General features: G+C 44.4%; 1 protein-coding gene across 2 annotated transcripts in view; it reads right to left on the bottom strand.

Moving 5' to 3' along the window:
• Positions 1 to 602: 602 nt before the first annotated feature.
• The window catches only part of CHMP4B (charged multivesicular body protein 4B), a 54850-nt gene continuing 41063 nt past the window's right edge, over positions 603 to 14389 (bottom strand). For both annotated transcript variants that reach the window (XM_086702008.1, XM_025932119.2), the window contains exons 2-5: positions 5971 to 6148; positions 3886 to 4000; positions 2676 to 2802; positions 603 to 1470 (exon numbers count right to left, since the gene is read on the bottom strand). In XM_086702008.1, the coding sequence (XP_086558134.1) occupies positions 1406 to 1470; positions 2676 to 2802; positions 3886 to 4000; positions 5971 to 6148 (485 nt within the window). In that variant the 3' untranslated portion in view covers positions 603 to 1405. The remainder of the gene's footprint in view (positions 1471 to 2675; positions 2803 to 3885; positions 4001 to 5970; positions 6149 to 14389) is intronic.

Raw genomic sequence — 14389 nt, 5'->3', positions numbered from 1 at the left:
CCACTTTTCTGAAGGAGAAGGTCCACAGTGTTTGTCAGATTCTCTAGAGGGTATAAGACTAAAGAAAGGTAGAGAGAATGGAAGAGGCCAGGCCAGGGTCACATGGTGAGTCACTGCAAACCTGAGACTACCACTTGTGTCCTAGATTCTTAGTCACTGCCCTACACTTTCTCTCCATGGGAAAGGCCATTTTCTTCAGTGCACCAATGTACCAGATTGGTTCAATAAACCAATGCACCAGGTAGGACTAGTCAGTGGGAAGACCATGGTTTCCAAAAGGTAGAGGCTCTGCTGTCCTGCTGGCATTGCTCATGGACACTAACAGAGAAGAACTAGGAAAGAACATGGAACTACACGAGAACCATTCACTCCTGAGCTGTGCCCAGACGATCCCTGAGCAAGATGAAGGCCACGGATCCATGGCATCCAGAACGTAAATGCATTTCCAGTAAGACGTACTCTGTTCTTTGGTTCCGATTGTTGATGCACGTCATTCTCAAGTCTTGTATATGCTTCCACAGGCTCCACTGGATACCGTGCTAGCCTTGAAAGAGTCAACTCCCAAAGCAAATGACAGATTGATTGAACACAACAGCAAAGTATGAAAATTAATTGAGATATTTAATAGACAGTGCAAACCATAATTTCATCTGAATATAAATGTATGCACATGTTTCCAATGAGTTATCTATCAGTTATCACAAACAGCAACAAGGACCTTAGAGCTATGTTAGAAAAATGTATATAGCTGGAATTTAACTCTACAATCTCACTTGCTCTCAAGAACACCATTCATTTCAAATCAGTGTCACAAACTCCAAAAAACCAGGGGAGTACGAGTGAGGGGTGGGCAGAGTGGTAAACACAGGGGCCAGTATACAGGTGATGGACAGAAATACAGCTCTCAAGGAACCCAAATCAGATGCATTATTACAGCTAAGGACAAGGAAAAGCCTATGGCTTTAAAAAACGACTCTTCTGCCAGTACCATACAAGTCTCACAGAGATGTGCGACGAGTCAACTGACTTAAAAGGACAGAGGCTACATTTTCAGATCATTTCAACTGCACACGGTCGACCCTTTCCATTGAGGTTCAGCAGTGGAGTTAGCGTAGTCCAGAAGCTCAATGTTGGATTTGCAAATACAGTTTATTTTACAGAAATTCAACATTATAAACAGCAGGCACCTCCCACCCACCCCCCGCCCCCCACCCCCCTCCCCATCCCGCTGGGTGCAGACCATGCTATGCAGAGAGTGAGCAGTGATGTGGCCCTACTGCTTTGGAGGGAGATTCAGGAGCGATGGAACCTGCCTGCACCATGTCCTGCCTGCCCCACACACGCACATGCCTGCCCGCTGCACAGGCCACCAGAGTCTGTCTGGGCCCAGCCCGCATTGGACCAGTTAAATGGATCCAGCCCAGTTCTCCAATTCCTTCATGTCGTCCTCTTCTTCTTCCTTCTTCTTGGCTGTGTAAAGAGAGAAAGGGCTACTTAGAAGCTGGTTACAGTGCTCTCAACACATTCTGGCTGGGTGCCAGGGCTGTGCCACATCATGTCTACAAAACAGCCCTGCCCTCACACCCAGCCTTGTGGCCAAGCTATCAGCAGACTGTTTCTCTGTGCCTGAAAGCTGCAGCATAAAACTCCTGATAACAGGCATACCAGCTCCCAGCACCTCCCCTCCACCAGCACTGAGGCCAGGCAAAACAAGAAGGATTCTACACTGAGAGTCTGTCAGAATTCAGGTGAGGCTTCCATCCAGAGCATTCAAGGAAGAACCCCAGAGGAGATCTAATCCTTGCCAACACTCCCCCTCCATATTAAGTGGCTTGAACCACCTCTCCACACCCACTAGTGCCCCTTAAACAGTGTGTGGATGTGGACCCCCTTTGCCTAAACCCACCACAGGCTGCTGACTCAACTTGAGGGACCATTTCTTCTCTGTATGTGGGAGGGTAAGAGGACAACAGCCTGGTTACACTGCTCCCTGGGTTCTCCCTCCATGACAAATCAAACTGCTATATCTTTTCTAGAAGTCTGGCGTGGAATACTTCTACCAAGGGTGAAAAATGGAGGAGGGAGGGGGAAGAAGGAGCAGGCAGAAGGAAACGAAGGTTTTATAGAACCAGGTCTCTAAAAAAAGCCAAAGAAGTTTCCTTCCCACAGTGGCTGCCTCTGAGGCCCTAAGTTTTTATAGGTGTGCACAGAACAGGCTATTAGACAGAGTAAGAGCTGTCCTGGAATTAAACTCTCACATCTTCTTCCAGTGCCTAGAGCTTTGTCTTGTTTGGTGACATAGGAAAAATCATTCTGGAATAATAGTTCTCAACTGGGGGTGACCCCCCACATACTCTGCAGGAGACATATGGCAGTATGGAGACATTTCTGGTTGTCACACCTTGGAGAGGACAGAGCCCAGGGGTGCTGCATAAACATCCACAGTGCATAAAACAACCCCCTTCCCCCAACCCAAAGAATTACCTGACTGTGTTAATAGTGCCAAGGTTAAAAAGCCCTGTTCTAGAGAAAAACTAGGAAAACACAGGTGATGTTGTCTCTATGGCCGTCAGAACAGATTTTATGTGGTTCTCAATCCTGGGCAAACTCAGGACCCAAACTGACACCACCACATGGCATCAGGGATACGTCATGACTGGGTAAGAAGTACTCACTGGGTTTTGATGGTAAGGTTATAGAGGGAACATTTGGTAGAGGGACTGTTTCGGGTCCACTGATTTCCAGCAAATTCTTGTCTAGCTCCTCCTGTTCTAGTTCTTCTAATTCTGCCATGAGCTCATCCTGGTAAAAGGAAACACAAGAGTGAGAGAGATGTCCCTGGGAATCCTAGCCCCTGCAGCAGTACCTCTTTCCTGATGGCTCAGGGGACACACACCCCTTCGAAGAAGGTCAGAAGAGAGATGAACTCCAGGTCCACACTCTGTTATTCAAACCCTAAACATGGTTCCACTGGTGAAGCTAAAACACCAGCAAGCAGTTATGGAGTCTATATCCAGGGTCCTGCACTAGCTGTCAGCATTTTGAGAGAAGGGATTATACACTTGATCTTAGCCAAAAGGCCGAGAAGCGATTCAGAGAAGGGATTATGTATTTTCATTCCTATTTCTTTATCTCAGAACTGGGCACACTCCATGAATGTTCAGGAATACTTGCTGAATTGAAATTGACTTGACTAGTCCATCAAATTTTAGTCTGATAACATGAAAACCCTGGTGCTGGGAGCCACAGGTGAAAGCCAAAGGCTGTACGGTCAGCTACACCACGGGAATCAGCATGAAGAGGTCCAGTGGAGAGGACCTCACCTTCAGTGGCCTCAAATCTAACACAGAACAAAATACCTTCAACAGGGCCTGTTATTGGATTTTAGAAAGCTAAGAGACCCAAGATCCCAATTGCTACAGCAGAAACCAGCAGGTGGCCGAGTTCCAGATGGATCCCTCAGGGGTCAGATATAAATGCTCCTTCCTTGGCTTCATCTTTATCTCAAATCAGAGTTGCCTGAGGGCAAATCCTGTACCAGGGAATGGTCACCTCAGTTGCCACAGCTCTGAGCCTAGGGTCCACCACGAAAGGTGTAAGATAATTATTTACTGAAACCAATTACTGACCTGAAGCCTGCTGAAGAGTCCCTATGAAGGTTCCTCTACTCAACCTAAACTTCTACACCAAAGAGTGAAAGCATCTCTAAAAATCCAGAATTAGGGAGAGTTAATACCATGCCCTGTTTATGTCCAAGTCTCTGGAGGGATGAGAACTGGTGATTTCCAAACCACATACACCCTACTGGAGAGCCTTCAACAGCACATCAAAAGGTGGCTTGGGCGTCATTTGTGGAACTTGTGAGAACTGCATGAAACCACTCACCTCATCAAACTCTTCTCCAAATCCTACAGGTTTTGAAATAGCTGTTGAAATCTCCTCTGCAAGTTCTTGCTGGTCAGCAATATCCTGCATTAACTCATCAACTTTATCGATGTCCCTTCAAACGAGATGGACAGACGTAATATTAGACATTCAGTCTGTGTGAAGAGGGCCTACGAGGCAGGAAGAGAAACCCCACTGAACACAATCTGCTTCCTAGCGCTACCCTCTATACCCGCTATAATTATTCCCTGTGAGGAATTACTTTTTTGTCTTTATTGTCTTCCTCCCCCTTTTAAAACAGAGAAGCACAGAATCAAGAGGATGGAAGTATTCTTAGACATCATCTACTCCCAACACCCTAAGGAAATAAGGCTTAGCAAAGGTAGATGCCACATTCACGATCTCTCATGTAAGCTAGTAATAAACATGTCAAATGAGACTACAGGACTTTAACTCCTGGGCCAGTAAGCTCTTCTTCAAGCTCAAGGGCAACTCTAACACCACACAGGGGGAGATAAAATCACAAATCATAAAATATAGCTGTGCCACTTGACAGTTCCTCCCCATCTACTCAAATCCACTTATGAGCCTCCACCAGGCTCCAAAAGAAAGGCAAACATATAGAATTATTTTCTATATACTATCAATCTTATAAACAATCAATATAATAAACACACACATATTTCAAAGTATGCATAGTGGTTCACTGAGACGTGCTCTCTGCTGGGCATCTTGGAGAACGTAGAAATTTTTTTTAATGTTTTATTTATTTTTGAGAGAGAGACAGAGCATGAGTTGGGGAGGGGCAGAGAGAGAGGAAGACACAGAATCCAAAGTAGGCTCCAGGCTCTGAGCTGTCAGCACAGAGCCTGATGTGGGGCTTGAACTCACAAACCGTGAGATCATGACCTGAGCCAAAGCCAGACGCTTAACTGACTGAGCCACCCAGGTGCCCCAATACTTCACTTATTTAAAGACTACTTTTCCTGCAACCCCACATTTCTAGAGCAGAGATCAGTAGACTTTTTCCATAAAGGACCAAAGAGCAAGTATCTCAGAATTTGTGGGCCATACAAACTCTGTCACAAACCTGCTGTCTACCACAAAAGCAGCCAAATAGACAGTATGTAACTTAATGGGCACAACTGTGTTCCAATAAAACTTTATTTACTAAAATAGGTGGCAGGCCCATAGGAGGCATCTTGCCACATGGCTAAGTACCCCAAGGAAGTAAAAAAGGGCTTCAAGTACCCAAATATATGATCCAAGTCCAAGCATTGCAACAAGTGCAGAATTTTGCTCATGGGAGAGGCTCTCGTTTGGAGTCTAGTGTTACTCTGGCCTTTAATTACAACTATAACAAGGGTGGCTATCTAGTTTCTTAGGCCACTGTATGTGAGAAGTACCCACATAAGGGAAGGATTGCTGAGGTCAAGAACATCATTTTTACAGATATATTTTTTAAAGTAATCTCTAGACCTAACATGGGGCTCAAGCTCACAACCCAGAGATCAAGAGTTGCATGCTCTACTGAGCCAGTCAGGCGCCCCAAGAACACTGTTAATATGACAGCCAAAGACAGAGCAAGGGGGGAGCCAGAAAATTCCATCAAAAGCAGATGTAAAAACAGAGAGATCCAAAGTCCTCAGAAGCACCAATCTTTTCAGGATCCCTACAGCATCAGGAAAAAGACCTGGACAGTGATTCTAATCCCAGTTCTATCCAAGCTCACATATAACCCAGGGCAAGTCACTTCCCCTCTCTGGGACACAGCTTCCCCCTTGATAATCAGAGGCCTGGGCAAGAGGACTTTCTAAGGACCTTTCCAGCAAGAAACTCTGCTCATCACAGTTAACTCTGAATTACTCAGAAATACAGTTTCATTCCATGTGATCTGCTTCTATAGGCAACAAGATACAGGATCCATTTTAGGAGTTCCAAAAAAGAATGCAAATTAATACAAATTCAGATGTTTGAATGGGTAAGTCAAGGGGTTGCCTAAGGCCTTGTCCTGGGATTGAGGCATTCCAGGGCCAGCACTGCCCTGACACACGGTGCCCACCCCACCAGTGGGTGACCACGTACATGTTGTCGTGCGCAGCCTTCATGGCCTTGGCAGCATAGCCCATGTTCTTGAGCACCTCCGTGTTGGTATTGGCGTTCTCCAGGGCCTCTCGCTGAAACTCAATGGTTGATAGTGTGCCGTCGATCTGCGCCAGCTGCTTTTCGTACCTCTTCTTGCGCTTCAGTGCCTGGAGGGCAGCTGCATGGGGGGAGAAAATAGGGTTTCAGAGAGCCCAGATCAGAATATCTTCGAGTTCACTTGAGTCTTCTCCCTAATTATAGTAGATGCACCTCAGTTGCTGCTTTCACTATAACACAGGGTTAATAATCTCTTCTATGCAAAGAGCACATTCAATTTTCTAAAAAAACTATACAAAATTCACATACTTCAAAATGCAGCAAAGCACACAAGCAAAAGTTCACACTGTGTAACCACACCCCCACAAATCAAAGAATGGAGAGGCACCCAGATGGAGGCTGCGTTTTGAGGCCATACTGCCTTAGGTTCAAACCCCAGCTCACAGACTTAGGTGAGCTACTGTGCCTCCCTGATAGGTTCACTGTGAGGAGTAAATGAGATAATATATGTAAACACCTAGCGCAACATTAAACAGAGCGGACACCCAGAAAACAGCACCTCTGATTATTATAAAGCAGCTTTTAAAGTATCATTTTATGCTAACTAAATTATAAAAACAATAGGGGCGCCTGGGTGGCGCAGTCGGTTAAGCGTCCAGCTTCAGCCAGGTCACGATCTCACGGTCCGTGAGTTCGAGCCCCGTGTCAGGCTCTGGGCTGATGGCTCGGAGCCTGGAGCCTATTTCCGATTCTGTGTCTCCCTCTCTCTCTGTCCCTCCCCCGTTCATGCTCTGTCTCTCTCTCTCTGTCCCAAAAATAAATAAAAACGTTGAAAAAAAAATTTAAAAACAATAAATAATTACTATACTAAATACTGGATCAGTTGGGGTTAAAATGCTCTCTCACACATAGCTGACAACTGTAAATTGATACACTGCTCCTGAAAAGCAAGATGGCAACATATAGCAATAGCCATAATGATGTTCCTGCCCTATGACCCAGTAGGGGTCTGGAATACATTCTGGAATTGTATTCAACAAAAGCAAAACTCCTCATGCCTAAAGATGGTTACTATAGCATTCTCTATCACAGAAAACAAAACACAACTAAAATAAAAAGACAGAACTCCCTATCAGGGACAAATCTAGAGTCTGACCATTTGATCAAGTCAATGTCATCATCTGTCTATGCCTCCCGGCATGTCTATGCTTCTGTCTACGCATCTGTCTATGCTTCCTGGATCACTGGTTCCTGGATCCAGTCAGGGTAAGCAATTTGACCAGGTGCATTTGCGGCAGAGCAAGAGCCAAAAGCACATCTCCCTACTCTCAACCTGGGTTTTGTTCTCCTTACTGTCTCCCCGCTTTCCACCAGAAAGTATCTTTAGTATACATCTTAGATGGTTATCAAAGCCAGAAAGAAGGCTCACCACAGACTTAAACATAAGAAATGGGCTGGGTCCGGGAAGCTGCCCAGCCCTACCTTGGCCTGGACAGCGCTAGCCTTAGACACATACGGACACACATATTATGCACCCACACACACACTCCCCATGTCCCTGAGTTCCAGACCACAGCCATCTCTGGTGGGCTCTCAGAGACATGCAACTGCCCTCCCTACAGGGCTGTGGTTTCTCCACATGTCACATGAATAGGTTCCATGCTCCTTTCACTCATGCTCCCTGTTAGCCTAGGATTACATCCTTAAAACCATTTGCCAAGGGAAAATGGCCTTGGCCTGCACATAAGCAGTCCATACTTCCTCTAAAAGCAGCAAACAAAACCACCAGAAAAATTCCTCCAGCCAAAGCATAAAGCAGGCTAATGAAAAATGGCAAAAAATCTGAAGAACAATGAAATGTGCCTACTTAAAAGCTGACAAATGGGGCGCCTGGGTGGCTCAGTCGTTTAAACGTCTGACTTCAGCTCAGGTCATGATCTCACGGTTCATGAGTTTGAGCCCTGTGTCGGGGTCTGTGCTGACAGCTCAGAGCCTGGAGCCTGCTTTGGATTCTGTGTCTCCCTCTCTCTCTGCCCCTCCCCCATGTGCGTGCCCTCCCTCTCAAAAATAAACATTAAAAAAAAAAGAATGCTGACAAGCCATTCAACCTATTTCCCTTGATTCCTGTGTGAATGGCCTATGACTTCAAGTCATACCCAGGTGTCCCCAAGACTCCTCTGAATGAACCCCTTCAGCTGCTAATACTAAGTCATACATGCTATAAAAGTACCTCACAAAACGGCAACTCTTTAAGGTAGAAATGACCACCCTCTGGGGCACCTGGGTGGCTCAGTGGATTGAGCGTCCAACTTTGGCTCAGGGCTCAGGTCACGATCTTGCAGTTTGTGAGTTCAAGCTCCACGTCAGGCTCTGCGCTGAGCCGTCAGCACAGAGCCTGGAGCCTGCTTCAGATTCTGTCTCCCCTTCTCTCTATCCCTCCCAAGCTCATGCTCTGTCTCTCTCTGTTTCTCAATAATAAATAAACGTTTAAAAAAAATTAAAAAAAAAAAAAAAAGACCACCCTTTTTAGCCGACGAGGAAACTAAGGTTCAAACTCAGGTTACCTGGTAGTAAGTGACATAAGAGATTAAGTCAAGTGCGGAACTCCAAAGTCCATGCTTTGCCATTCTGTTGCACCTCTCATTTAATGAAAAAGGTAGGATCCTGCCCTGGAGGAGTCATCTAGTCGGGCAAAGAGTGTCAAGGAGACCGTGGAAACACAGAAGAGGGAGTGCAAATCCAACCACATCATTCCTTTGCTTAAAAACCCTCAACATCTACCTGTACCCAGAAGACAAAGCCTCCATGTGATTTAATGTAGCCGGTAAGATCCTGCAAGGGACTGGGGTTCTCACCACAGGTCAGGTTCTGGGAGCCCTTTGCCACTGAACATCACGACAGAGGGAAGATCTCCTGGTATGTAAGTGCTCAGGGCCTGGAGCTGTTTCCTTGTGTTTTCCTTAGTGCCATGCTGCCTTTCCACAGAAACTCAGACACATTCTAATCAACAAATGATTCTCAAACCTTCTCAGACCACACATGCCTCTTTCCCAGGTCCACCTCAGCCATCCCCATCACCCATGGAATACCCCAGCCTGTAAAAACTTGTCTGCCGTGTTCATGAGTAAAGTGAACAAGGTTGTCTGACTGGCTGCTGTGTGGTAAGTAAACAAGATGGTTGTGGCAGTCCTGGCCACCTTCTTACTTAACAAAGAGATTGGAGCTGAGAAAGGTGAAGCGACTCATCCAAGTTACGCTGCTATTTTGCGTGGAGGGGAGGGTTCAACCACTGGTCTGCTTAAACCCCAAGGCCTCTGCTCTTCCCACACAGGCTCAGAATGATGGCAAGTGACACTGGGACAGTTCTTAAGCATGAACAATGAGATGACACATCTGCCTTGCTTTTTGGTGCTCTGAGTATAGCAGAGGCCTTGATTTTATACAGTCAGCTACATTCTGATTTTTTTGTTTTGTTTTCAGTTTAAAAACAAATTTCTTCTTCTTCTTCTTCTTCTTCTTCTTCTTCTTCTTCTTTTTTTTTTTTTTTAATGAACTCTTGTATTGAGGGCTGACTTTCAACAGATGGCAGCGAGGGAGCTGTTCTGCTACATACAAAACCCCAACCCAGAAAGAAGCAGGTTGTCCATGAATGGTTTAGCACCAACTTCCCCATACATTCTGATTTTTTAATTTTTTACGTTTATTTATTTTTGAGAGACACAGCATGAGCAGTGGAGGAGCAGAGAGAGAGGGAGACACAGAATCCGAAGCAGGCTCCAGGCTCTGAGCTGTCAGCACAGAGCCTGATGCTGGGCTCAAATCCACAAACTGTGAGATTGTGACTGATCTCTTGGACACTTAATTAACCAACTGAGCCACCCAGGCGCCCCACATTCTGATTTTTAAAATCAAATTTATTATTTCCCTATTAACATCACAGATTTAGAACTGCTTTAACTTTTTTTCTACTAGATTTTCAATTGGCAGTGACTCCTTACATGCTAATCTTACATTTCTCTGATCTCCACCCTACTTCTAAACTTCTCTAAGCGATAAATGATATGGAAGCAAATACCCAAACATACCAGGGAGGTAAGCAAGGGTCCCCCATGAATGAAATGTTTATATTTTTCATGTTTACAGACCAACACAGTGGCTAGTACATAGTAAGTGCTTCATACATATTAAACCGATCTCTAATTCCATCTGTATTTAAATTTTTCATATATTTTATGCAAGGTTCTTCATGTGTGATGCACCCACATTTTATCACTTGTGTACTTCTGACTCAAAGGAGAAATGATAACGTCTCATCAAAACACTGGCTAAAATGACCATTTGGCAGGATTCTTTCCCTGCATTCCTCCTGCAGGAACTTCTATAATCACATGCCCTACCCTCTCTTCTCACTGAAAAGTGTGTCCTGAGACTGGAAAAAAGGCCTGAGCAGAGCTTTGTTCTCCAGGGTTCCCATTCTGCCTGCAGGGTTCACACAGTCTCTTCCTCTCCATGTAGCAAACTCTCTAGGATGGTGTCTGGCAGGACATTTGATTTATCTATCCCAATCTAATCCTGTGTGTACCTCTCAACCAGTTAAAAATTTCAAAGAGAAGGGGTACTTAATTCATTTTCTCCCTTCATACATGGTTCATGAGTAAAGTAATCTTGAAATTAGACATGGGGTCACCATTTGGGCTACAAGATATATAAACATAAATATTAAACTATTCTGTATCTTAGAAACAGTGTGGCACAGTGGTGAAGTATAACTTAGGCCAAATTAAAGGAGCAAAGTGCCACTTTTCCTGCATAGTTACACTTAAAAGTAAAATATCATCCATCCCAACCTTATTTCTGACCACAGAAACTTACTTCTTTTTTCTCCTTTTTCCCAAATGTTTATTTACTTGGAGAGAGAGAGAAAGAGAGTGTGTGCCTGCATGAGCAGGTGAGGGGCAGAGAGAGAGGGAGAGAGAGAGAATCCCAAACATGCTCCACAATGTCAGCACAGAGCCCAATGTGGGGCTCAATCCCACGAACAGTGAGATCATGACCTGAGCCAAAACCAGGAGTTGGAGGCTTAACCAACTGAGCCACCCAGATGCCCCCAGAAATTTACTTCTATAAGTAGCCAAAGTTTAAAGGGCCAAACCCAATGTTTTACATAAATATATGCTGGCTCTTAATGTCTTACTTTATATGTCTCTAAATTCCTAACGGTTGGGTTAAAAAACAAAAACAAAAACAGTACTGGGTTCTCATTACAAGAAAAAACAAACAAACAACTGTGTGAGGTGATGGATATTAAACTTATCCTGGTAACCATTTCACAATACACACATACATCAAATCATTATGTTGTATACCTAAAACTGATACAACGTTAAGTCAATTATATCTCAATAAAATGGGGGGTAAAGGGAAAAAAAAGTACTGGGTTAACAAGGAGTTTATCTAAACCAAATAAAGAGGTGTCCAAAGAAATCCCTTTTCTGCCAAAGAACCCTAGCGTCATTCATAAGCACAGCAGCTTTAACGACTAAAATCTAGGGGCACCTGACTGGCTCAGTTGGTGGAGAATGTGACTCTTGATATCAAGATCGTGAGTTCAAGCCCCACAATGGATGTGGAGCCTACTTAAAATAAAACAAAATTTTAAGAACAACACAACAAACAACTAAAATCTAACTCAGGCCAATAGAAGTTAAAGAGGTTGCTTTTAGATGGAAAAAAATAGTCCTTGGAATCTCCATATTTAATTATGCCTTTGCCGGTTCCAAGAGAGTAATTACAGCAGCAATTACAGAATCTAATAACCAGCTTTATTGGCTCTGAAAGCTGAAGCAAAAACAACTCCAACCATGTTGAAATAAACATTGGTCTCCAGACAGTTGCTTCATTAGACACTCTAAACAGCTATTTGGAGGAAAAATACAGAAGAGATACCCTATGAAAGAGAGCAGTTGAAAATGCATTCACCCAGGACTGGAAACTCCTTCTGTAAGGCACCTGCTAGTGACAGTACAGAAAACATTTTCGGAGAACACATCAATTCAATACAACTAGATAGGATGCTCCTTTCTCTTAGGCAAAGGCAGATCTGACTTCTCTTTGAAGAGTTGCTAAGGAGGGCAAGTTTGCCTGCTCTGATCTGGGGGCATTCAATATAGGGGCCATGAGCCCAGGGCATCTCTACAGATGCTAAAAAGTCATAACTGTATGCTTAGTGACTAATACAAAGAGATTTAGGCAATGGCTGGAAGGAGGGCCTACTAATGACCTCTCACTGAATGAATGAATGATGGTGTCTACAGTCCTTTCAAAGACCCAAGATTCCACATCTGAATTCATCAAGCAAAAGATACATGGACTAGGAGGGAAGGAGGGGAGTGCAGTTCCTTTCCCACTCTCAGCATGAACTACACAGCAAACACAAACATACTCCAGAGGACACCTACACACAGATGCAACACTAAGTGGGAATTCTGAAGAACACTCAGCAGTCTGATCATGGCAGGGCTACTGGCAGGCAGGCAGCTAAGTGAAGCTGAGGGAGCCCTGCTTTGCCTGCCTCCAACCATCATTCAGATGCTCCCTGCTCATCATGCCCATGAGTAAAGCCTCAGTTGTTCAGGATACCCTCAGCCAAGAAAACCACATCTGGCCTTTAAGCCACTAGTCACGGCTGGGGTTACCTGTCATCTACCCTGTGTATGTGGGCAAGAAAAGACCCAAAGTCAAAACAACCCAGTTGATCACCAATGTCAAAGAAAGCCATCCTCCTGCAGGGATGGTTATTAGTAAGCATCCCACACCCCATGGCATCAGATGTCCCACCAGACCCGACCAAATGAGTTCCAACTTTGGCATCAAAAGGGGGAAGGCTGCATGCTTGAAGAACTCACAGAAATACTTATGTCCAACCTGTCTCATTAGAGAACTGACAAAAAATGATGCCCAGAAAAGGTGACACAGCTTGTCAGGATCATACAGGGAATTAAAGAAAGAACCAGAACCCAGGTCTGCAGCCAGGGCTCTTTCTACCACCTTGACTCTCTTATCTCCAAATCAAGTTGCTACAAGTAAACCAGCAGTTTCCCCACCATAAGGAAAACAATCTCCTAATGGTCTTCCATCCAATTTCCAAATTCTGCCCTTTGCAAACCTCATTTAAAAGCTCATGCTGGGGGCACCTGCCTGGCTCAGTCGGTAGAGCACACAACTCGATCTCAGGGTTGTGAGTGTGAACCCCATCTCGGGTGTAGAGATTAAAAATAAAATCTTGAAAAATAAATAAAGCTACCAATATTCTCTCCTAAGTCCCCAGTTAGAAGAAAAAGAAAAATTAATGGAAAAAAGGTGTAACATCTTCCTGGTTCCAGAATATTTTCCCTACATGGATGCTGTGGATCCTGTCCACAGCTGCAGAAAAAGGGGCCTGGATGGGCTCTCATTTCTCTACCCTGTATAGAAGTGGCAGGAATAGCAATAGCCTGGGTCTACAGGGGCTACAGAAAGGTCTCAGAAACCCAAATGTGCCTTTAAGCCCAAACAGAGGCTGTTTTGTGTTCATCATCATCACTCAATATCTCAGGCTCACCTGTGAAAAAGAGGGCCTCATTCTGCAAAAGCCTTGGAATGTTGTATTTATTAAGCCCACACGGCCAGAGTACAGGCAAGAGGTACAGGCAGCATTTTTCAGAGCAGCCTCCTTCTCTGTGATGTATCTCCCCGTTCCCCTAATTTGCTCTCCGTGGCCTGGAGCTAATGCACTCCATTTAGAGATGGTAAAATAAGTACTTGTGTATGACCAGGAAAGTGGAGTCTGAAACCCTGCTGACTTCATCAGCAAGCACAGAGGGAGTACAGTACTCACTGCAAGGAAAAATCCTAGAGAGACAGAAAGAAGCCCCTTATCTGCTTAACGGGACAAAGATGAAAGAAATAAGTCCCCCAATCAACAATCTAACAGAGTATCAAATTGTCCCAAATCATTTAAACAGCACATAGAAAATATGTTCTGCAAAAGTCAGATAAAGGCAGGATAAGACACCTTCAAACAAGCTTAGGAAATGCTGGGTCATATCAAGTTAACATGGTCATTTAGAGAGTCTAGCAGTTCAGCTGTGAGTTTCAGTTCCATTATCAAGTAAACTCTGAGCAAATTACTGAATTTCACTAATCCTCAGATAATAATATTCATCTCATAGAATCACTGTGAGGATTAAAATGAGATATGTTTGTGAAGCACCTGGCACAGGGCCAGACATGCCAAGTGCTTAATAAGTGGTCATTGGTATTATTCTTAACTGCAGGAATTCTCAGAGCCTGTTTTAACAGAAAGAGAACCACCACGATCACC

This window comes from Puma concolor, chromosome A3 (assembly GCF_028749965.1).
Source record: "Puma concolor isolate L17-30 chromosome A3, mPumCon1.1.hap2, whole genome shotgun sequence".
In the NCBI taxonomy this organism is placed as follows: Eukaryota; Metazoa; Chordata; class Mammalia; order Carnivora; family Felidae; genus Puma; species Puma concolor.
The sequence above is the reverse complement of the archived record's forward strand: the minus strand, read 5'-3'. Positions and strand labels throughout refer to the sequence as shown.